Here is a 25,688-nt window from a genome sequence, read left to right as displayed (position 1 = left end):
GACCACTAGATTGAGGTTCATGTTGCGACATGTCCTGACTCTGCAGAAATGTGGAGGGACTGAAGTTAGTTGTGTGGGGAAGTTAATAACTGCCACCAACTAGCTCAAGCAAGTAGACTGCGCCCTGAACAATAAAAGAGTCAGAAAGAGTAGGTGACCTTACTTTCCAGGCAAATGCTTAATATTTTATTAACCCAATCAGATGAAGAGAGTGTTTAGCACTACTGGTGCCTCTATTGGTTGAACTATTCTGCCTGAGATTTAATGTCAGATGCTCTGTTTTGTTACAGAAGAGTTGAAAAAGAAGCTAAGGGGTGTCCATACAGCCAAGGCAAAGGCGGACCATAAATATCATAATATAGCGAAGTCGGCTATAGAACTGGCAGTTATATTACAGGACAAAGGTAGTGCATTCTTTTTCAATCTGATCTTACAGAGCTATTCCACTGTTTATTGATTCTTCAGTAAAAGTGCTGTCTTTAAATATAAGAATTTAATCTTTGTATCTCTTTAAATTTTGTGTACGTCCTAAAATCTTGTTAGATATATGTAACATCCTTTATAATGGGCATCATTGGTGATAAATTGTAGTCTTCAGCATTCAGCTTCATTCTGCGAACCTGATTTATCACCAATTGTGTCTGTTATGTAGGTCATACAGGCAGCACTTTTCTTTGCTACTCAAGTGGCATTTGTTCAGTTGCTAGTGTCTGTGACAACAGTTCTTCAGATAATGACTTCTGATCAACCATGTCTGTTATAAAAGGCATAAAGGCAGCACATTTCTCTGCTACTTACATCACATTTGTTCATTTGATAGTGTCCACATCTGTATTAGTACAGTCTAAAATTATTTTCAGCAACTTTGTAACATGTCTAGAGAACTAGACTGAAAGGACACAGGAATCACAATTACAGAACAGAAATTAAACCATCTGACAAGGGAACTGTCCAGTCTGACATGTCCAAACCTGTCCTGAATTTTTTTGTATGGGAAGAATACACTGAAAGCATCACAGTGGCAAAATTTCAGCTGCTGAAACACACTGCAAGTATTAAAATATAATAATGATAATAATAATAATAATAATAATAATAATAATAATAATAGAAAATTGCCATTGGCACATCAGTAAACAGACAACACGGTACAATGTGATAGTAATTTAAACTCAATTTTGGTTTCAATTGATAGTTGCTCTGACACAATTGTTCACTGTTGCTGTTTGCCTGAATTTGCAGCTCATTTAATAACCATAAGGTATCACTAAGTGTTGACATGGAGGCAAAACTGTCTTAATTTTTTCCCCCCATATACGTTTCCAGAGTTTCACAGTAATGTGGTTTACTGTTAATGTTTTTTCCTTGCAAAGGTGAAATACGAAGAGCATGGTATACAGCCAAAATAACCTACTGTTCCTGAATATATCTTACTTATTAGTTAATGTCTTGGATATTTATTTGAATGGTGTTGACGTTTTCATTAGAAATTGCGGAAAAATTAGAAAAAAAAAAAAAAAAAACAGGAAATTTAACGCTGACAATTCTATGAATTGTGCTTTGAGCTATGATTGTCCAGAATAAAAATACAGTACCTTCCTAACCGAAAGAAAATGTGTAGTAATGGCTTACACTGACAAGGAGGAGGTAGTAAAGCTTTTGGTTAAATGAAGAGGGGAAAAAACACTAAGCTAAAAGCAGTGTGCAGTGCGCCGATTTCAGTTTGTGGAATCTGGACATCAGTTGGCTAAATGGAAGAAAGATTTACATGAAGTATGACGTATGTACCATAATGAAACCTGCAGAAGTGTGAAAGAAAAACAATTCAAAAAAATTGAGAACTGCTTGTGACAGTCACTGCACTGTGACCAATGGAGCTCTATGAGATTGGGTGCTCTCAATTGCAGGTGAGATGGACATTACGGAGTTTGAAGCTTTTTTGATCTGGTTAAACAGTTTTATGAAATTACGCGGAAAACGAAATTGGAAAATTACGAAGTTTACTGCAAGTAAATGTGTACAAGACATGTTGTTAATAGGTAATGCTATAGAGAAATTTGTAGCTGACATCACAATGAAGCCTCTCATTATTTCGTAAAATGATGTGAATAAAGACAGTCAGTCAATTTCATGCAAGAGCTGCCTGCAAAGACAAGAGTCATGCAGTCGATGAATGTATGACACATTTCTATTTAACAGTGCCAGTGATAAGTATCAATAAGTTACTAGTTGTACAGCTTTATATCTTTCTTCAGGAACCTTAAGGAAGTTGGGGGGGGGGGGACTGTTTAGTTGAAAAAATCATGTAATTGGTATAGCAGAATCGGGAAATCTGCAAGACAATAATTTTCAATACTACATCTCAAATGTCTTCCTACAGTTGCAGAAAATAATTCATTGCTTTTGTTGGACTCTTGATGAAGACACATGACACATCTGTCTTTAAGGGAATAACATAAAGACTGTTAATATAATTTGGATTCCACCTGGAACGAATAATGTAACTCAGCCTCTTGATAAAGAAATTTTTGTGACAGTGTACAACATTTTTCAAAAAATTTTCGGACTATATAATTTCCTGTAGCTCTTTGTTATTATGGCAGATCAGTGGACCAGTATTGTTAAACTTCCGTCGTATGTGCTTTGTTTGCATCACCATGTTCTCCAAAGTTGCTCAAGTATACCTGGTATGCATTACAATATGCAGAACAACAGCCATGACCATTTCTTACCCCATCCCAACGTTGTCTAAATAAAATGAGTTATTGCTGTGAAGTGCCTGAATGCATTAATTTTTCTTTTCTCATGTGAGCCTGATGTGAGGAGAATATTTATCATTTGATAGAAACTATGCATTTTTGTGATGACTAACAAGAAACTGTTTCTTGTTACTAAAATATACGTTCTTAAAAATTTGTCATAAAGCCTGTGAAATGAGAATTTTAAAATATATTTCATGTAAACAGATTGAAGTCATCTGTAATACATCATCATACACTGCCTTGATTTTCTTTCTGCTGTTGGTCACTTGTGTAACAATTACATATACAGCAATTGAGCTGTTGGTATGAATGGCAGGTTATTCAAAATAATGATTTAAGACATTTTTGGTATGGGTTAAGGGGAGACGGAAGGCAAGTGGGCTTCAAAAATTCGATTTTTAGATTTTAGCATATTTGAAATGCCTGGTCTTTCTTGCGTGAAACAGTTTTTGTTTTATATAAATCCAACAATATTTTCGTGAGATACGGTTTTCCTGACAGTCTGTGCAATCTGGCATTTAAGTGCCATGCCTTCCTTTCTGCGCCATGCAGAGATAATGCACAGCATTCTTTTACTCCTTGTATATTATTTCATGTTTTTATTGTTTTATCGCTTCAGTGTTTCCTACCCTGTATCTACTATCGATACTCATTTTTCCGATCGAGTTTGTCACTGTTTTTGAGCGTTAATGGTTGTGCTTAGTGAAGTTTGTTGTGAGTGAAGCGTTGATTTTATTTTCTTTGTTCTCCTTGTTTTGATAAAAATGCCGCGAATAAAGCAATTCCCGCCTAAATTAAAATTCAGAGGAAATAAATACGTAAAGATAAATGAGGTTAATGGGTCAAAGGACCCGAGAATGTTAGACATCAGGAAAATCAGCACATCAAGAAAGAAACTGCAGTGTCTTCAAGGCATTTCCTGCATTACGTTCTGGAGATGAACATTCCTTTGGAAATATTCTGGAGAACCTTAGCATGCTCTGTGATTTCATTTCCAAAAATACTGTGTGCAGAATATGTGGTGGTGACGTATCTTTGGGTGAGAATCAGCGTCTTCGTAAAGGGATTGTGTCAAACCTGATAGTGAGTTGTACAAAATGTGGTGCAGTTGCTACAACCATGACATAAAAATGGCAAATAATAATTTATATGAGAACAACATAAGGCTAATGTATGGTCTCAGATCTATTGGTAATGGGATGGAGGCAGGCAAACTCTTACATGCATTACTTGACATTCCATAACCTCCTGCAGAATTTATGACTTACAAGAATGTTATTGGTACTGCTGCTGCTAAAGTTTTTAACAGCTCAATGAAGGAAGCGGCTGAAGAAGCACTCAAGGAAAGTGATGACAGTGAAAGTGGTGATATTTGTGCATGTTTTGAAGGCAGCTGACAGAAACATTGACACAATTCACTAAATGATGTCGTGACAGCTACATCATTTGATTCTGGCAAGGTAATTGATGTAGAGATTCTAAGCAAGTACTGTAAAACTTGTGGCAGTGGAACTGAGAAAGAGCATGAACATAACTGTCAGATAAATTATAGTGGTCCAAGAGGCGGGATGGAAGTAGTAGGAGTTCTCAGGATTTTTAATCGTTCAGTGGCAAACAGAGGAGTCAGATACACACAGTATTTAGGGGACGGTGACAGCAAGGCTTATGACCGGGTATGTGCAGAACAACCCTATGGTCCTAATGTCACAATTTCTAAATTGGAGTGCATTGGACATGTCCAGAAGAGAATGGGGTCCAAGTTGAGAAGATTATTGAAAGAAAAGTAAAAAATAGTATTGGAAGAGGGTAAGAAGATAGGTAGTAAAGGTCGCCTGACAAATGTTGAAATAGATTACAGAATTATTATGGCTTGGCCATAAGAAGAAATGTAGGGAATTTAGAAAACATGAAAAAAGCTGTATGGTCTACCTTTTTCCATAAGCTTTCCACAAATGAAAATCCAATGCACAGTCTTTGCCGGAATGATCCTGACACTGTGCCAGTACAGGAGAAGTGCCAGATATGACCAAAAACATTTCTTACCTGCATCAGTAATGAATGAAATTAAACCCATATTTAGAGGCCTTTGTAAAGATATGTTGTTGAAGAAATGTCTTCATGGGAAACCCCAATATTTAAATGAATGTGTGAATTCTGTCATTTGGAACCGGTTACCAAAAACTGTATTTGTTCAGCTTACAACCCTCAAATTTGGTGTTTATGATGCATATTTTATGCTTCGATGGTGGTGTAATTAGAAAACTGGATGTTTTGGAATTATTGGGCATAAAATCTAGTGGAAATACTGCAGAATCCTTGGTGCAAATAAATAGAGAGAGAATCCGCGAAGCAGATATTGCTAATTTAAAATGCACCAAAGAAGCCAGACAGAAAAGAAGAGGGACAAAGAGAAGAAAAGATGATCAGTATGATTCAGATGATGCTCAGTGTGGTGCAGGAAAATATTAGTGGTAAGTAATTTTCATCAATAACAATACTAGAATAGGAATATTAAACTTTACATGGATTTTTTTCAAAACTACATTTGTTTTACTTTCAGGTACCATTATTTGATAAACTAATGGGGTTAGAAACATGAAATTTGGTCTATTTGTACTGCAGGTGGTAATAAGTTATTACAAGTAAATTGAGAACCACCAAACAATCAAACTGCTTTAAAATAATTAATGTACAAAAAAAAGTTAAATTTTAATTGTGAAAGATTAATTTTTTTTCTTCAAAACCATAAGAGATATTATGTTCATTTTACTTGTAAATTGAGGCGCATATATATATATATATATATATATATATATATATATATATATATATATATATATAGACACACACACACACACACACACACACACACACACACACACACACACAGTAAAAATTTCATTGTTTTATCACTTATAGTTCTTTTGAAAAGTGTACCTATACAAAGGTAAAATAGCATTGGCAGAAGAGGGGTAAAAATTGCCTTCTGTCTCCCCTTAAGTGCTTAAAATCCGTGTGTGTTCACTTTGGACTGTACACTACGTGGCGCTGGTTTCTCCTGTCACAGCTGCGTGTGCGTATTCGCAGTTACACGTGCTAGGTAGGGCTGTACAAACTGCTGTTATAAGTAGTTCTTTGTGCAGCAAAAATTTGTAACTTTCAACATTTTTTAAATGATACTTGCAGTGTGCATTAGCAGCTAAATTTTTGAGAGTGAATATCTTTCGGTGTATATTTCCTGTGTGAAAAATTTCACAATAGGTTTTGTTATGTTGGATTGGACCATTTGCTTGTGAAATTCGTAGACAATGTAGTACTTTCTGCAGGTAGTCAAATGAACTACAGAAAATCTCAGAGCAACTCGTTGAAGTGAGTAATTGCTTTGAGCTACATATTAAATTTCCAAAAGCAAAAATCGTCACTAGTGACCCAAAAGAACTGTGATACAGTTAAACAACATCCAAACTCTTACGGGCTCAGCATTCATTTGATGAGTATGGGCTTGATGACCCTGGGTTTCTTGAGCTGAGGTCTGGTAAACGCCCCAGTCCTCTGTCACCATAAGCTCTGGGCATGATTCCCTTACCATCATGAGGCGTGATGGTGGTACGTTGCTTGTCACAGGCAATGGGGTCTTGGCTTGACCTCCCGGCTTGCGAGGTTGGTAAAAACCTCTATAAGAGAAACCCCTCAATCTCAAGGTGTGCTGCACACTGATGAGGTGCATGGCTGTTGAGGTGGGACAGTAGTTAGCGGGCAACCTCTGGGGAATCTGCTGCACGTATAAGGCTTACTGAGGCATGCAATGCTCTGTCTGGGTGGGCTCGTATTTCCCTAACTGCTGGTGGGACCGAAGTGGAAACCTCGAACTTCTTATCCTAGTGGAAAGGGTAGGCCGCTGATAGATGCTAACACCCAATCAAATAAAGAGGACTCAGTAGTCAGTCCTCATACTCATTGCGGTGGTGCGGTTCTTTCCGTCCCTTTACGACGAACCTGCACCTACCTGTGAACATTGTCTGAGCAGATCATCAGTAGGAAAGCCGAGTGAAACCTACTGTACTTCGACATGAACCAGGCTGCAATTTAAGTCACTAATCTACGTTTCGGGAGAAACACGAAATGAAAGTTTGAAAATTTTGTCCTCAATTAATATATTCTGAAACTTAGGTGAACAAGTATCACTGCCAAGCCCGTGCTAGTCTTAACACAGTCACTCACAATCCCTTTCACTCACATTAGCAATATATGGTGTTGCACTTCCCGAAAACGTAATAGCTACAAAAATACTGATTGTTTTTGATTGATAATGCTCGCCAAATATTAAGTCTGTTGGTATCAGATGCAGTCACAGTTTTTAGTCAACGACCTGCTCAATACGCCACGTGGAGTGTAAGTATTTCTCATCACAAAATTCACTTAAAAATTCTGAAATTTCTACACGCCCATCGGAGTAATTATGCTGTCACTTTACCACACTTTTGATGTATGAAACACTGCTAGATCTGGAAACATATTGTTTCCATCGGAACTACTACTACTACTACTACTACTACTACACACATCCAATTTGTTTCATGGCTAGGCTTCGATTCCTCTCTAGAACACTCTTGTCTTCTCTACCAGCAGAGAAAAGCGCGCGGAGAATATTGCTTTGCCATTGGTCAGTTTACTCGACAGCTAATAGCAAAACAACATTCTCCCGCGTCAGTCCGCACTTTTCATCAATAACCAATAGCGAAATAGTTAACCTAACGACTGCCGCTTTTACCGACGTAATTATCTAATATGCTGAAGTTTTGTTTATGCATAAAGTTATTTACTATTGTTATTTATACCTGAATTAACTTTCCCTTTACCATAAACTTACTTTACAAATCTATTCTACAAAAATCCCCTTTGATCATATCCATACTTCTTCGAAATGTTCCCACACTAAATCCTACTACATAACTCGTTAAACAATTATCTTCATATTAACATTAATCCACACTCACGCATCATTCGTACTGCTAAAACACATTTATAACATTTTTCATACACAAAAAGACATAACAACACTTCATGAAAATACTAGAACAGTTTATGAAAAACATTCTATTACTTTAGTGCACTCTACTGGGCACAGTCGAAACTAAATCAGTCCCCTATCCAATACTGTCCTCTATCGGCTGATACATAAACTACGTGCGCATCCAGTATCGCGTCACCGTCTGTCACTATCCATCTCTGAGACACATCTCCCACTTAACTGCCTCCAAGGCAGGATCGTTATATGGCACTACGCCTCACACCCCCTACGATTATAAAATTTGATTCCAAAAAATTTTAAAATTATACCAATATTGATCCTGACTTAAAATTACAGAATACTTCATAAAAATATTCTCATTCTTATAGACAAAAATTACAAATCTCTTACTGCGGACTTGGCAGTCTATAACTAACCTAGTCTAAAATCTTTAATTTCTTTGATAATAATCCTTTCTTACTTGAAAACATTTTTTACAGATCTCTCAAAAACATTCCTAACTTTTTAAATTACTTTTTACATTTACTTTTTGAATGTCTTTTTTCAGGCTCTGCGGTTGGTGTCCTACTATTTAATAATAGTATTTTGTCCTACCTTAAAAAAAAAACTGCACATAACTATCGCCTCTTTATCACACATTTTTCCGTGAGGCTTGAGTATGGCACCTTGCATTTTAGCGTCCATAACACACCTCTGTTCTCCACTTATTGGTCCCTCCATGGTTTACATGCATATCTGTCCCCGAAACCATACTTCCATCTAAGCCTACTTCCTTATATACATCCTAATATACAATTACTTATAGTATAGGAGATGATTTACATTTTTTACTATTTAGTTTAACTTGAATTCAAATGAAAGTAAATTAACGGAGTATTGCTTACTCAAATCAGCAAGATCAAATCTATTCGAAAATCTTTTCTAAAATTTACTTCTTTTCCAAAAACTTAATGAATTTAAAAGAACTAGTTGCTATTGCAAGCAAAGGTTATATTAATTTTTTCTGTCTAACTTTCACTCAACTTGAAAATATTTAATGGTAAAAAACGCATTTCCTATGAAGCAATTATTTACAAACATTTTTATAGTACATAGTTACCACTTTTTATGTAGTGTCTCTTGTCATCACTTCTTCCTCATAGTTTCACCACTATGTAATAGAAATCAAGAATTGTATTTACAAAATATACATATATTCTCCACATTCATTCATACTCCACTCGTAAAAAATATTCTTCACCTAGATCTCCTTTACTAACTGCCCTTGTCACGTCTGGTTATTCTCATATTTGTACATCTCACTCAGCCTTCAATCACAGACTGACCCTCATCTCTCTCACCACAAAACTTACTTCATCTTAATCCCATGACTTTATCTTACACCTACAAACACACCTTCCCTGATAGAGAAGAATATTACAGAAGATAGATTCAGCTCATAATGATTAGAAGAGGAAGATTGGCAATACGAAAAGAAAATGAAATAGCACTGCCAGTAACTTGAGCACCTGGTGTTCATCAAACACCTAGCATTGCATAGGTTGCAATGCCCTCTGAGGCCTCCAAGCTTAACTCACATCTACCTCAGGGTCCACCCCTACATCATCTCCATACTCATTGTAGTCCCCCAAATCCTCTGTCCTTCTACAATACCTAACTGGTATACTGGCTACTTCTTCATTGATCACATACTCTTTTTGAAAAAATGGCACAACCACATCTTTCCCATTTATTTCAAAAATTATCACACTTTCTTTAAAATTTAATCTCCCTTTGTAATGGTTAAAGAAATCTACACTAATCAACATTTTTATGCACAGATCGGGAATTATAACAAAGTTATGGAATACTTCCACCCCATTTATTTTCACTGGCAACAGAACTTCCTGTCTAACAGGTTTTTTCACTTTTCCAGTAGCTACAATAATCTGTACTCCCATTACTGGCATAATTACAAGATCATTCCCTTTTTGCAATGATTCTAATCAACCTTTACTCACAGCACATAAATCACTACCTGTATCTGCTAAACACTGCACCTCTTCATCACACACCTGCAGACTAATTACTGGTAGATTCAATACTTTCCTTTCCTTGCTAGTATCAGCACCCTTCTACAACAAGTCGTTCACAACCTCTCTTCTATCGAAACCTTGCCTGTTTCCGGAAATTACACAGATTTTTGCAGAACTACCTTCACCACTTTTCCCCCCCATACTAAGTATTCTATCCACTAGTGACAACTCAAAACTCCCTTCTGGCACTTCGCTATTCTCTGTTATAGCCTCTCTCTCTCTCTTCCCTTTCTCCAGTATTAATTAGTCGACCCCCACTTTGGTCACCATCCTCCTGCTTCTCCCTAATAGCCTCACAGATGTCGTCATTTATAGACGCTAATATTTCCTCCACACTGTCATCACTATTTTCCTGTAATTCTGCAGCCTCTGTACTTTCTCCGTCCTCAGAACATGAGTCGACTTCAACTTGGTTGCTAACCACTTTCTTGCAATCGGATTCTGTCACATATTCCACTAATACATCATCCCTCTCATCTGCAATACAGTGCTTATCTTGTTTATGTCTATCCAAAAATTCCTCCAAACCTCCATTAAACGTACAGATTTTTTCGTAGCTCGTTTCGTCTGTTGCTACTACTTTCTCCTGTACCTCCCTTACAGTCCCTGTCTGGTTACTATTAACACATACAAAAGATTTTGCTAGCGGGCTCAAACTACTACTTCCCGTCTGGTAAATGCTAGCCCTTTCACAGACGGCATTTAGTTTGACGGATTCTGTAGTTCGGTCTCCTTTCTTACGTTTACCCCTCTCTGCTGCTGCCTTTGTGCAACATCATTCTCTCCCCCTGAAGAATTCGATCGATAATCATGCGTCTGTTCCCCATTATTTCGCCTATCATTTGCAGGATAGCGCCACCTCCCGGCACCTCTACCCCTGCCATTTCCACGGAACACGCCAATTCTGTTCATGTTTACATTATGTCGCGGTCCTGCATCATTTGGTACCGTATTTACTCGAATCTAAGCCGCACCTGAAAAATGAGACTCGAAATAAAGGAGAAAAAAAAAAAAAAAGAATTCCCGAATCTAAGCCGCACCTGAAATCTGAGACTCGAAATTCAAGGGGAGAAAAAAGTTTTAAGCCGCACCTCCAAATCGAAACAAAGTTGGTCCATTGTAATATGAGACACAATTTAAGTCGAATGAATGACGATGCAGCTACAGTAGTTTAGTTCGAGTCATAAGCTTAGCAGTTAAGCTTTATCAGGTAGCCATTGCTATGCGTCAGGCGCTCCGTCCGTATTTATACGGGTACCCTTCCTTTTTCACGTGCTTCGTCTGGTTTGAATCGATTAATTATTTTGCTTTGATCTGATAAGTGCCGTTTTCTTTGTTATAGGTGTTTACGTCACTCTAAGCTGAAAATGCATTACTGTACTGTGTCATGCATTGTTTGTCGCGTTCTGATAGTCCGTGTTTACGGCCTGTCGCTGCTCGCAGCATTGCTTGCTTTTGTGCACGGCGCGCTACCGCCGCTTACAATTAAAAAAGAGGAATCGTCTCATTAGCGAAACAATGGCAAGAGACTACTATTTGTTGTTACTTACACTGCTGCTTTCTTTGATAATGATCAACAAGAACCAAATAATAGACTGCGTATGATAGAACATAGTTCTGAACGAGAGATAGGCGAAAAGTTTTCTCCGTTTGAAAATCTTTGCGGCCGCTTCTTTAGTACATCAAATTCTGCACAGAAATTAGAGTCATCTTAAATTTAAAAATCTAGTCAGTTGCCATGCTTCATTTCTGACTGTATCACTATTAGGCATAAGAATAATACGAATATAAACATGAAACGATACGTATATTCTTCCGCGTTTGCTGTTGTCTCACTCTAGTTTCGTAGTTTATTAGGCAGACAGGATTTAAATGAGATAGCAGCAAACACGAAAGAATACATGACAAAATGTTTATATTCGTATTATTCTTATGGTGAAGAGAATACTGCATGTGATTCACATTTCATCAGATTCCTATTAGCAACCATCTCTTCTCACAGGTAGGAAAAAATTCAGAACGTAGAGTTTGCCATATTGACAAACATCACAAACAGTCTTGCCAGTCGGATTTTCGTATTACATTGAAATTCTGCTACATTTGAAGATGAACAATACGGAATTTGTATTTACTTCGTTGAATAATATATGAAAATGCAGTGCTCGAAACTCGAGGCGGAGAAAAAAGCTCGTCTTCCAACTTTTTCTTTTTTTAATTTATTTACTGACGCAGAGGTTTTGGCGCCAGTATTTATCTTTGTGCCTACAAAGCATGCCTGTGCAGTGCTACATATATTCGACGGCAGAAGTTAGTTGTGGCGGCACTTACCAACATTTTTCAGAACTTCCGCTTGCTTTGCACTCGATTCTAAGTCGCAGGCGGTTTTTTGAATTACAAAAACCGGAGAAAAAGTGCAGCTTAGATTCGAGTAAATACGGTAGTCTGTCATTACGGTTTGCATATTCCTCCTCATGCAATAACTTGTCAACCCTCTCCAAATGACTAATGAACTTACGCACATCATCCCTCATCGCTGAAATAAGTTTGTTCCGCCAGTGCATAGGCAGTTTAACTTCCAAACCCATAACAATTTGCTCTGGCTCGATTTTGTTGTTTAAGTATGACAAATTTGTCATCCACTTTAACGCTAAAAGGTATCAGATAGATTATATAATGGTAAGACAGAGATTTAGGAACCAGGTTTTAAATTGTAAGACATTTCCAGGGGCAGATGTGGACTCTGACCACAATCTATTGGTTATGAACTGTAGATTAAAACTGAAGAAACAGCAAAAAGGTGGGAATTTAAGGAGATGGGACCTGGATAAACTAACTAAACCAGAGGTTGTACAGAGTTTCAGGGAGAGCGTAAGGGAACAAATGGCAGGAATGGGGGAAAGAAATACAGTAGATGAAGAATGGGTAGCTTTGAGGGATGAAGTAGAGAAGGCAGCAGAGGATATTGAATTTAATTGATGAAAGGAGAAAATATAAAAATGCAGCAAATGAAGCAGGCAAAAAGGAATACAAACGCCTCGAAAATGAGATCGACAGGAAGTGCAAAATGACTAAGCAGGGATGGCTAGAGGATAAATGTAAGGATGTAGAGGCTTATCTCACTAGGGGTAAGATAGATACTGCTTACAGGAAAATTAAGGAGACCTTTGGAGAAAAGAGAACCACTTGTATGAATATCAAGAGTTCAGATGGAAACCCAGTTCTAAGCAAAGAAGGGAAAGCAGAAAGGTGGAAGGAGTATATAGAGGGTCTATACAAGGGCGATGTAGTTGAGGACAATTTTATGGAAATGGAAGAGGATGTAGATGAAGATGAAACTGTGTGAAGAGTTCGACAGAGCACTGAAAGACCTGAGTCGAAACAAGGCCCCCGGAGTAGACAACATTCCATTGGAACTACTAACAGCCTTGGGAGAGCCAGTCCTGACAAAACTCTACCATCTGGTGAGCAGGATGTATGAGACAGGCGAAATACCCTCAGACTTCAAGAAGAATATAATAATCCCAATCCCAAAGAAAGCAGGTGTTGACAGATGTGAAAATTACCGAACTATCAGTTTAATAAGTCACGGCTGCAAAATACTAAAGCGAATTCTTTACAGACGAATGGAAAAACTAGTAGAAGCCGACATTGGGGAAGATCAGTTTGGATTCCCTAGAAATATTGGAACACGTGAGGCAATACTGGCCCTATGGCTTATCTTAGAAGCTAGATTAAGGAAAGGCAAACCTACGTTTCTAGCATTTGTAGACTTAGAGAAAGCTTTTGACAATGTCGACTGGAATACTCTCTTTCAAATTCTGAAGGTGGCAGGGGTAAAATATAGGGAGCGAAAGGCTATTTACAATTTCTATAGAAACCAAATTGCAGTTATAAGAGTTGAGAGGCATGAAAGGAAAGCAGTGGTTAGGAAGGGAGTGAGGCAGGGTTTTAATCTCTCCCCGATGTTATTCAATCTGTATATTGAGCAAGCAGTGAAGGAAACAAAAGAAAAATTCAGTGTAGGTATTAAAATCCATGGAGAAGAAATAAAAACTTTGAGGTTCACCGATGACATTGTAATTCTGTCAGAGACAGCAAAGGACTTGGAAGAGCAGTTGAACGGAATGGATGGTGTCTTGAAGGGAGGATATAAGATGAACATCAACAAAAGCAAAATGAGGAAAATGGAATGTAGTTGAACTAAGTTGAGTGATGTTGAGGGTATTAGATTAGGAAATGAGACACTTAAAGTAGTAAAGGAGAACTGTCTGTTAGTGACATATGAAATTTCAGATGATTCTACCACAAAACTACACCAGCTACTGTTAATTCCATCTTTGAGGTTAGTTTCAACTTGGCATAGTCTACTGTCATGCTCGTCCAACCAACTTTCCACCTCTTCTACTTGGTTAGTTAGCTGAAGAACATTTTTTTCAAACTCATCCACTCGTTCTGCCAAAGTTTAAACAGCAGTCTGCTTTTCAAGTTTTTCATTAAAACCACTGTTAAGTTTAAAATTTTTTCATTAAAACCACTGCCCAGTTTACTAATTTTTTCATTAAAACCACTGTCAAGCTTACTAATTTTTTCATTAAAACCACTGTCAAGCTTACTAATTTTTTCATTAAAACCACTGTCAAGTTTACTAATTTTTTCAGTAAAACCACTGTCAAGTTTTTCAAGTTTACTAATAATTTTTTCAGTTTGTCGTTGTATAGAGCCCATTAAAGTGGCAAACATTTCCTGCGCACTTCCTAGTTCAGTTTTTGGCATCACTGTTTCTTGTTTACCTTGTTCCACCGGCACTGTACCAAATTTGGTATCCACATTTGATACATTTGATTCAGTAACATTCCCAACACTATCGTCACACACCTGATCATTACTGAGTTCATGCTTAATGTCACTTTTTAAATTAGTATTATCCCCACTAGTTACTTTAACTGACATACTTGAAGCAGACTCAATTCCACTGTCCGTAAATAACATAGAAATATCATCAAAAACATCCCCTTTTATTTTAACATCTACTCCTTATCTCTGTTCAGGTATGCTAGTGTGTGAAGCACTCACACTGAATAAAAGTTCTTACTTCTTCACCGTATTCACAAAATCTTTATCACTTGCCATGTTTCTCACTCTTTTAGCGCGCGCGCTCTCTCTCACACACACACACACACACACACACACACACACACACACACAACAGATGTAACAAAGTTAACTTATCTTTTGTCGAATGCTGCAGCCTCGGAGTGTTGAAACTTCGAGTCCGACCCCCTGCGGCTGCCGTAACAGTTTCCGGGCCCCCGCTCGTCGTGTAGGCTGACCGCACTGCTCCGTTGTACTGCTCGCTGCCACCGCTAAGATGCCATCTGCTGCTTCACTGCGCTTCAGTTGCTACTGCAGCCGTTGCATATCATCTTCTTTCTTGCAACTCCAGCAACTCGAAACGGGTTCCGTTCAAACTTCTGCTAGTACCTATTCACTAAATTCTTTCACTAACGTTCACTGTTCAGTCCATCAAAATCTTTTTCTCGACTGTGGATACAAAATACTACGGCTTTAGTGTTTCCCGGCACCAATGCACCATGTGCGGCGGCGCGGTTCTTTCCGTCCCTTCACGACGAACCTGCACCTACCTGTGAACATTGTCTCAGCAGATCATCAGTAGGAAAGCCGAGTGAAACCTACTGTACTTCGACATGAACCAGGCTGCAATTTAAGTCACTAATCTACGTTTCGGGAGAAACACGAAATGAAAGTTTGGAAATTTTGTCCTCAATTAATATATTCTGAAACTTAGGTGAACAAGTATCACTGTCAAGCCTGTGCTAGTCTTAACGCAGTCACTCACAATACCTTTCACTCACGTTAGCAAGTTTATGGTGTTGCATTTCCCGAAAACGTAATAGCTACAAACATACTGATTGTTTTTGATTGATAATGCTCGCCAAATATTAAGTCTGTCGCTACCAAATACAGTCGCAGTTTTTAGTCACCGACCTGCTCAATACGCCACGTGGAGTGTAAGTATTTCTCATCACAAAATTCACTTAAAAATTCTGAAATTTCTACACGCCCATCGGAGTAATTATGCTGTCACTTTACCACACTTTTGATGTATGAAACACTGCTAGATCTGGAAACATATTGTTTCCATCGGAACTACTACTACTACTACTACTACTACACACATCCAATTTGTTTCATGGCTAGGCTTCGATTCCTCTCTAGAACACTCTTGTCTTCTCTACCAGCAGAGAAAAGCGCGCGGAGAATATTGCTTTGCCATTGGTCAGTTTACTCGACAGCTAATAGCAAAACAACATTCTCCCGCGTCAGTCCGCACTTTTCATCAATAACCAATAGCGAAATAGTTAACCTAACGACTGCCGCTTTTACCGACGTAATTATCTAATATGCTGAAGTTTTGTTTATGCATAAAGTTATTTACTATTGTTATTTATACCTGAATTAACTTTCCCTTTACCATAAACTTACTTTACAAATCTATTCTACAAAAATCCCCTTTGATCATATCCATACTTCTTCGAAATGTTCCCACACTAAATCCTACTACATAACTCATTAAACAATTATCTTCATATTAACATTAATCCACACTCACGCATCATTCATACTGCTAAAACACATTTATAACATTTTTCACATACAAAAAGACATAATAACACTTTATGAAAATACTAGAACAGTTTATGAAAAACATTCTATTACTTTAGTGTACTCTACTGGGCACAATCGAAACTAAATCAGTCCCCTATCCAATACTGTCCTCTATCAGCTGATACATAAACTACGTGCGCATCCAGTATCGCGTCACCATCTGTCACTATCCAGCTCTGAGACACATCTCCCACTTAACCGCCTCCAAGGCAGGATCGTTATACGGCGCTACGCCTCATCATGGTTACACACTATTTGTCTACAAATAGTAACAGAATGTGTGCTACTGGTTAGAACGTGTTTTTGATACTGAAATTGAAAGAAGGCAGCTTTGGGAAGGTTTTGCCTTTCCAATTCAAAACAAATAGGAGGGCATCTTGGGTACACTGTGTTCATCAAACGCTTGTGTAATGACACACTGTTGGGTGAAACTGCTAGTTCCCAATAAGCGACAAACCTCCATAGTGCCTTGGAGAACGTGCCATAGAAATGGAAGTCCCCAACTTCTAGAACTACAGCAAAGGTGTTGTGTAGAGATCTGGAAGACACTACCAAGGAGGAATTGTAAGATGAGTGGGCTGAAGAAGGGATAATCAGTGTGCAAAATATATTGAAAAGGTTGGATGTGGATCTAGTAAAATTATGACTCCTTCATCCTTACCTTCACTAGCACGAAACTCCCAGGGCATATCAAGGCAGGTTACCTCCGCCTAAGTGTTTGGCCCTATGATCCCAACCCAGTGCACTGTTTTAAATGCCAGTGCTTTGGGCGCACTACCTTAAGATGTAAGGATGAAGCCAATTTTGGCAAATGTGGCAAGGCCATCCAAGACAGAGTTGTTTGCTCCTCATCTCCGAAGTGTGTAAATTGCTGGGGATCAGCCTGTCTGGAGTAGGAACTGCAGTGTCCTTCTTAAAGAAAGGAAGATACTGGAAATTAAAACATTGAAATGAAATGCATCCCATGTGGTGAGGCCAAGATGATCTACAAGGCCATGCAGCCTCCCACATTCATTGCATCTTTTGCTTCAGCCGATAAGAAGCCTATTTTGACAGCCAGTGCTTCTACACAAACAGAGGTTGCTAGTATCAGCATTTGCCAGTGTACTTGTCAAGCTGCAGTTGTTTCAGAGCCCAAAGCCCCTCCAAGAAAACCAGAGAAAGCCACAGTTGCTACCATTGTGGAGCTCCCACTACCTCCAAAGACATAGTCTTGTAAAAAAATTCGGCACTGACTGCCGCTGCTGCAGTATTTGCCACAAAGCCCTCCCAGGGCAAGAAAACAAATGGGAAGCTTTCACCACAGGCATAAACAGGCATTAGACTGTCAGACCATGTCTGTGTCATTTGACTTGACAGTTCTGCTGCTTCTACTTTGGAGCCAATGGATTTCGAACTCAGCCCAGGGTAACCATCTTGCCTTAGGGTTGACCCTCCACCATTTGTGGATTCCCGATTCTGGTGGAGAGTTCAATCCCCTTCATAAATGGCTTCCATTCTACAGTTGAATATGAATGGATTCAAGACTCATGTGAAAGAACTGAAACACCCGGCAAAGGCACAGCCCCTGTGCTTGTGTTTACAGGAAACACTTTTCAAATCTATTGGTGCCCCTGTGCTTCCAGGCTATACTCTCTACCAAAAGGATGACCTGGCTGGGGAAAGAGCCAAGGGAGGTGATGCTGTAGTTGTCAATAACATGCACCACTCCTCTACACCCTCCTTAGTTACTGACCTACAAGCTGTAACCATTGCATTTCATGTGGGTCAGAAGATCAGTATCTGCTTGCTGTACTTACCTCTGCGGGACGCAATAGACTCGGACGATCTTGCAGGCCTTATTGAAAAACTTCCCTGCATGTTTATCCTACTGGGTGATTTCAGTGTCCATTTTTGTCTTGTGGGGCTCAAACTGTATTTGCCCCAGGGGTTGAGTGTGGGAGAAACTGACTCTCCTGTGCATACTCAATAGGCAGGCAGTCCCACTCATTTCTCAGCTGCTACGGGGTTCATTCTACAATTTTACTAGAACACCATCAGAATCTATGGAATTTACGTTGTGAAGTATACAACAAAGTGTGACAATATGAAGTCATACATTGATATTAATGAACATATTCCAATTACAATAATGGTAATCTAGGATTAAAGTACAGTAGTTAGCTTAGTACACTGCCACTGCCAGAGATTACACACACACACACACACACACACACACACACACACACAAACACACACACACACACAGGTTCAAATCTACCTTATGAAAAACCAGTGCACTTAAATTACTAAACTAACATTGAAATATGGTAAAATTCATATTGCCACCGGGAATAGAAATTTGTATTTCAATTGCCGCTTTTGTAGGTGTGTGTATAGTCGTGCCATTTCTCTGCTGGACAAAATTTCATTGTGTTATTATATCTGTCAAATGCATTTTAAAAAATCTTTGCAAATATATTGCCAAGCATATATATTAAAAATGTAGTTTTTTAAAAGTATTTCTGTTAGGGTAGTATGGCAGATAGTTACAGATTATGTCTTGATTGCTTAGCTACAGCACTTCGTTGAATAACTGGAAGAATCATGTAAATTAAACTTAATTTTGTTCATTTAATAAATTTTTGGGTTTTTCTTCTTTTCTGTGAAAATTTCCATTTCTTCCAGGGAGTGTAGCAAAGGGCCTTTATCTTCGTTGTGATTAATTTTCATGCTGCCTTGACCCATTAGAAGAACATAGTGTAAAGTAAATGAATCCAAGGCTTCCCACTACAAGAGTTCAGATTAAATTACACAAATCTGTCAAGACAATTGCACTTCCTAATAAAAACAAGTATGCTCCCAATAGTGAACTAAATTACATATTCAATAAAAAACTTAGAAGTGTGTACCAATTTGACAAAATTTTGAAAATTAAGTGTAGCATCCAATGTGTGAACTGTGTAGTAGATATGAATTCCTTGAGGATGCGATTTTTGCCTCTTGGGATGTTACAAATGTGTCTACGAATATACCAGGTGATGAAAATTAGAGATAATTAAATGTAGTTTACTAAAGCATATAAAGAAGAAAAGAGCAGTTATTGCGAAGAAATGCTGAGACGGAAGAAATTAACGTAAATTAAGGCCAGCTGGGTGACGAGAATCAAGGACATGTTGTGGTGCTAGTTTCAACTGCGGAGTTCTGAGAAACTGGTATCTAGGGGAAGAATCCAGATGGCGCGTGTAGTGAAACAGGCATCGAGGTAGTGATTATCATGTTGTAGAGCATTCTCTGCAAAAGGTTATTGCGTATTGGCAGTGTACACCCTCTGCCTATGCCCAGTCATCCTAATTGATAATTTGGTGTTAGTCGTGCCGATGTAAGAGGCTGAACAATGTTTACATGCACGACTACCACCAAAGTATCAGTTAGGATGAATGGGCGTAGGCAGAGGGTGTATACTGGCAACACGCACTATCCTGTTCATCCTAATTGATAATTTGGTGGTAGTCATGCCGTTGCAAAAGGCCGAACAGTGTCTACAAGTGTGCCTAACTGCCAAATTATCAACTAGGATGAATGAGCATAGGCAGAGGGTGTATACTGACAACACAAAATATCCTGTTGCATTCTCTACAACATGACAATTGTTACCATTCTTCCCCCAGAGACCACTTTCTCAGAACTCCACATGTGGGAACTAGTGCTATAACATGTCCTTGGTTCTCGCCAACACCTGGCCTTAATTTATATAATTTTCTTGTGTCTACCCATTTCTTGACTCTGTTTTAGTTCTCTACATCCTTCATTGTCTTACCCGTCTTATTTTTCACCAATCAGCTCTCACATACAATCCACTTGACTTTTTACTCTTACTAACTCGTGCATGATGTTTAAGCAATAATCTCTGTCTTGCATATTACCCTGTCAGCCGGCCAAAGTGGCCGTGTGGTTAAAGGCACTGCAGTCTGGAACCGCAAGACCGCTACGGTCGCAGGTTCGAATCCTGCCTCGGGCATGGATGTTTGTGATGTCCTTAGGTTAGTTAGGTTTAACTAGTTCTAAGTTCTAGGGGACTAATGACCTCAGCAGTTGAGTCCCATAGTGCTCAGAGCCATTTGAACCATTTTTATTACCCTGTCTTCCACCTTTAAGCTCTCTGTTTTTCAAATCTTGTCCTATGCAGTCCATGACAATCCCGTGTGGTAAGTCTTTCCTGACCTGTGGTTCTGGGTGACTTTCCTGAAATCTGTGCCTTTACTTAGACCTCTCCAGCCCTTTTACTTCACCACTCTTCCTACCCCTTCAACCGTTATGCCTGGAGAAGGAGCCACTGACTCCGAAAGCTTTCTCATTGTAACCCTCTTTTATGTGTGTGTTCTCTGCTGCTTGGTGAGTATCTATCCAATTATCTATCCAATTATTTTGTCGAAAATCGGTTGTTTCATTGTTATGATCTGTTGAAGTATAGTTTTATTTATAGGAATCAAATGAGTTAAATGAAGTAAAAGACAGGCTTAATGAAACACACCAAAAAATTACATTCACAGTCAAACGTGAAACTGATAGTAGCATTAATTTTCTCAATTTTTCTGTTATGAGATATAATAGTAAATATATTTTTAAAGTGAACAGAAAGTCAACATATTTAGGAATAATTATTAGGAATAATTCAAATCATCCAGACCAACACAAAAAGCGTATATTTTTCAGCTTTGCACAAAACGTTACAGTTACCACTCACTGACAAAGAAAGAAATTACCAGCAGTTAAAAGAATGACAGTAAGGATCGATTACAAAGAACGTGATGTGATGATATTGTAACTTGCTACACTGAAAAATGTTAAGAAGGTGAAAAACAATAATATAGGCAGTCCATTAAATAAAAGATGGAATTTTATGCTCTCATATAGAGGACTGTACTGCAAGATTCTTTCCAAGGAAAAAAGTTAACATCATATTTTGGACAAGCAGTTCCCTTACACATGCATTAAAACATTGGGTGAGCATTTGAAAACAACTTACCTTATTTTAGGTGAGATTCAAGACAGCATGAACATTGTCCAAAAAATGCTAAATGCCTGGGAAGAATTGGATATTTTCATAGAAACAATATTATGTAAAGGAAAGTTGCCATTCACCATATAAAGCTTTCGGCCTGAAAGGCCTTTGTCAAAATAGATGACCCCCCCCCCCCCCCCTTCTCTCTCTCTCTCTCTCTCTCTCTCTCTCTCTCTCTCTCTCTCTCTCTGTGTGTGTGTGTGTGTGTGTGTGTGTGTGTGTGTGTGTGTGAGCTTATCTTGGTCAATAAGATTACTACATTATCTTTGTTCACTACTGGCCATTAAAATTGCTACACCAAGAAGAAATGCAGATGATAAACGGGTGTTCATTGGACAAATATATTATACTAGAACTGACATGATTACATTTTCATGCAATTTGGGTGCATAGATCCTGAGAAATCAGTATCCAGAACGACCACCTCTGGCCGTAATAACGGCCTTCATATGCGTGGGCATTGAGTCAAACAGAGCTTGGATGGTGTGTACATGTACAGCTGCCCATGCAGCTTCAACACGATACCGCAGTTCATAAAGAGTAGTGACTGGCGTATTGTGATGAGCCAGTTGCTCGGCCACCATTGACCAGACGTTTTCAATTGCTGAGAGATCTGGAGAATGTGCTGGCCAGGGCAGCAGTCGAACATTTTCTGTATCCAGAAAGGCCCGTACAGGACCTGCAACATGCGGTCGTGCATTATACTGCTGAAATGTAGGGTTTCGCAGGGATCGAATGAAGGGTAGAGCCACAGGTCGTAACACAACTAAACTGTAACGTCCACTGATCAAAGTGCCATCAGTGTGAACAAGAGGTGAACGAGACGTGTAATCAGTGGCACCCCATACCATCACGCCGGGTGATACGCCAGTATTACGATGACGAATACACACTTCCAAAGTGCGTTCACCGCAATGTCGCCAAACACGGATGCGACCATCATGATGCTGTAAACAGAACCTGGATTCATCCGAAAAAATGACGTTTTGCCATTCATGCACCCAGGTTCGTCGTTGAGTACACCATCGCAGGCGCTCCTGTCTGTGATGCAGCGTCAAGGGTAAGCGCAACCATCGTCTCAGAGCTGCTAGTCCATGCTGCTGCAAACATCGTTGAACTGTTCGTGCAGATGGTTTTTGTCTTGCAAATGTCCCCATCTGTTGACTCAGGGATCGAGAGTGGCTGCACGATCCCTTACAGGAATGGAGATAAGATGCCTGTCATCTCGACTGCTAGTGATACGAGGCCGTTGAGATCCAGCACGGCGTTCCGTATTCTCCTCCTGAACCCACCGATTCCATATTCTGCTAACAGTCATTGGATCTCGACGAACGTGAGCAACAATGTCACAATGCGATAAACTGCAATCGCGATAGGCTGCAATCCGACCTTTGTGTAAGTCGGAAACGTGATGGTACGCATTTCTCCTCCTTACACGAGGCATCACAACAACGTTTCACCAGGCAACGCCAGTCAACTGCTGTTTGTGTATGAGAAATTGGTTGGAAACGTTCCTCATGTCAGCACGTTGTAGGTGTCGCCACCGGTGCCAACCTTGTGTGAATCTCTGAAAAGCTAATCATTTGCATATCACAGCATCTTCTTCCTGTCGGTGGAATTTCGCACCTGCAGCATGTCATCTTCGTGATGTAGCAATTTTGAAGGGCAGTAGTGTACATACATTTGCCAGGGATGGTTGCAATCACGGTTGTACAGCCAACTTAATCGCTGATGTTTGCTGAGTAATCAACCAACTACTGTACATTAAACGTAAGTTACCATATTGTAAATGGAACTGATGATGGTCGAAGTAGAGAGGATATAAAATGTAGACTGGCAATGGCAAGGAAATCGTTTCTGAAGAAGAGAAATTTGTTAACATCGAGTATAGATTTAAGTGTCAGAAAGTCGTTTCTGAAAGTATTTGTATGGAGTGTAGCCATGTATGGAAGTGAAACATGGACGATAACTAGCATGGACAAGAAGAGAATAGAAGCTTTCGAAATGTGGTGCTACAGAAGAGTGCTGAAGATATGGTGGGTAGATCATGTAACTAATGAGGTGGTATTGAATAGGATTGGGGAGAAGAGAAGTTTGTGGCCCAACTTGACTAGAAGAAGGGATCAGTTGGCAGGACATGTTTTGAGGCATCAAGGGATCACAAATTTAGCATTGGAGGGCAGCGTGGAGGGTAAAAATCGTAGAGGGAGACCAAGAGATCAATACACTAAGCAGATTCAGAAGGATGTAGGTTGCAGTAGGAACTGGGAGATGAAGAAGCTTGCACAGGATAGAGTAGCATGGAGAGCTGCATCAAACCAGTCTCAGGACTGAAGACCACAACAACAACAAATGGAATATGCTCATTAATGTCAATGTAAGATTCCATATTGTCACACTTGGTGACATATTTCACAGTGTATGTTCCAGAGATTCTGATGCTCTCATAAAATTAAACAGTGAAACAGGTCAAAAAAAGTACCGAGTGCGACTTGCGGCTGTCCTGAAAAACTTACTTAACCCTGTCAGCAGAGGGATTTCAACTTGTGTATCAACTGTATCACAGATATCGCTCTCAGGCATAGTCTCTGACACACAAAGAATAAAATAAGATCAAAGCAACACAGAGGCCAGAATACAGTATATAAAGTATAACACATTGAGGAAGAGTCAGGATTAAAGATTTAAGAAAGAAAACTGTAGTAAATGATGCATTAATCAAAACAACAACACTGACATGATATGAGAAGATGGGATGATAGTCGGAGCAGAATAACAACACGGTCACTGCCCCTAAAAAGGAAAACAGCAAGGGAAAGACCATTGTGGTCAATGGTAGCACGGGACAGAAACGTTTGGACGAAACAGTGAGATTAGTGGAAGCAAGACATCCATGGGGAGAGGGCAGTCAAGCAGGAGGAAGAAGAGAGAGGATTGTAAATGAAGGTGTTTATCTATCTTGACTTCTCTCCACTGAAAAATATGCTGAAGGTCTCAGAAAGGCCTTCACAGACAAGTCTGCAAACAGGTTTTCTGCACCATATCCTCACGCACCCCTAATGCTCCAGCCACTCGCAAGAACCAGCACTCTCCTCATCACCAAATATCATCCCGTACTGTAGCAACTGAACCATGTCCTTCGCCATGGCTTTGACAATCTTATCACCATGCCTGGAAATAAGTGGTGTCCTATCCTCAATCCTTTCCATCCTACCTAAAGCCGTATTCCAACACCCACCCAATCTGCCAAACACCCTGCTTCACCCCTTTATCCTACCCACTCCGAGCCCCTTGCCATGACAGTCATATCTTCATGGAAGATGGTGCAAGACATGCACAATTCACCCACCCAGCACATCCTACTATATTTCTGTCACAGGCTTATCCTATCTCTTCAAAAGCAGGGCCACATATGAAAGTAGTCATATCACATACCAGCTCTGCTACAATTCCTGCACAGTGTTTTATGTGAGGATCACCAGCAAGCAGCTCTCCACCAGAATGAATGGCTATTGGCAAACAGTGGTCAAGAGCAGAATTGACCATCCAGTTGTGGAACACACTGCTGAGCACCTTCTCGTGTTGAATAACTGCTTCACAATCTTAGCAATCTAGATCTTTCCTCCCAGCAATAGCTTTTCTGAATTGCACAGATGGGAGCTATCCTTGTGATATCTCTTTTGCTTTCTTTACGAATAATCCCAAACTTAGGCTGTAAAGTTACCACAGTGGATGTCATAATCTGTAATAAGTCGTGGCACCCAAACATGAATGAAAAGGTACATTTTTTCTCCATGCTTCTTTATAATGGACACCAAGTTATTAGCATTCCATTAGAAAGCCATGAGGTAAACAAGCAGTGAGTAAATACATGGCAGGTCATTGAAAACAGTGGTTTCAAACCACAGATAGTAGGTAGCATATACACAGATTAATTACAGAAAAGTTAAATGGCAGCTGACATGGAAATTGACCTGAACAAAAAGATGATTAGTAAGGAAAACCAAGTACACTTCAGTACCATATATGGAGGAAAACTCAGCAGAATCACATGAGTTAAAAAAACAAAGGTGAACATCAGCTTCAAT

At 39.2% G+C, this 25,688-nt stretch overlaps 1 protein-coding gene across 4 annotated transcripts in view; it reads left to right on the top strand.

The window, feature by feature from the left end:
- Positions 1-25,688, top strand: part of LOC126246014 (uncharacterized) — a 297,733-nt gene that overhangs the window by 79,560 nt on the left and 192,485 nt on the right. For all 4 annotated transcript variants that reach the window (XM_049948363.1, XM_049948362.1, XM_049948364.1 and 1 more), the window contains exon 5: positions 291-404. In XM_049948363.1, coding sequence (XP_049804320.1) covers positions 291-404 — 114 coding nt within the window. The remainder of the gene's footprint in view (positions 1-290; positions 405-25,688) is intronic.

Source organism: Schistocerca nitens, chromosome 1 (genome assembly GCF_023898315.1).
Source record: "Schistocerca nitens isolate TAMUIC-IGC-003100 chromosome 1, iqSchNite1.1, whole genome shotgun sequence".
In the NCBI taxonomy this organism is placed as follows: Eukaryota; Metazoa; Arthropoda; class Insecta; order Orthoptera; family Acrididae; genus Schistocerca; species Schistocerca nitens.
Note: the sequence above shows the minus strand (reverse complement) of the source record. Positions and strands in the feature narration are given on the sequence as shown.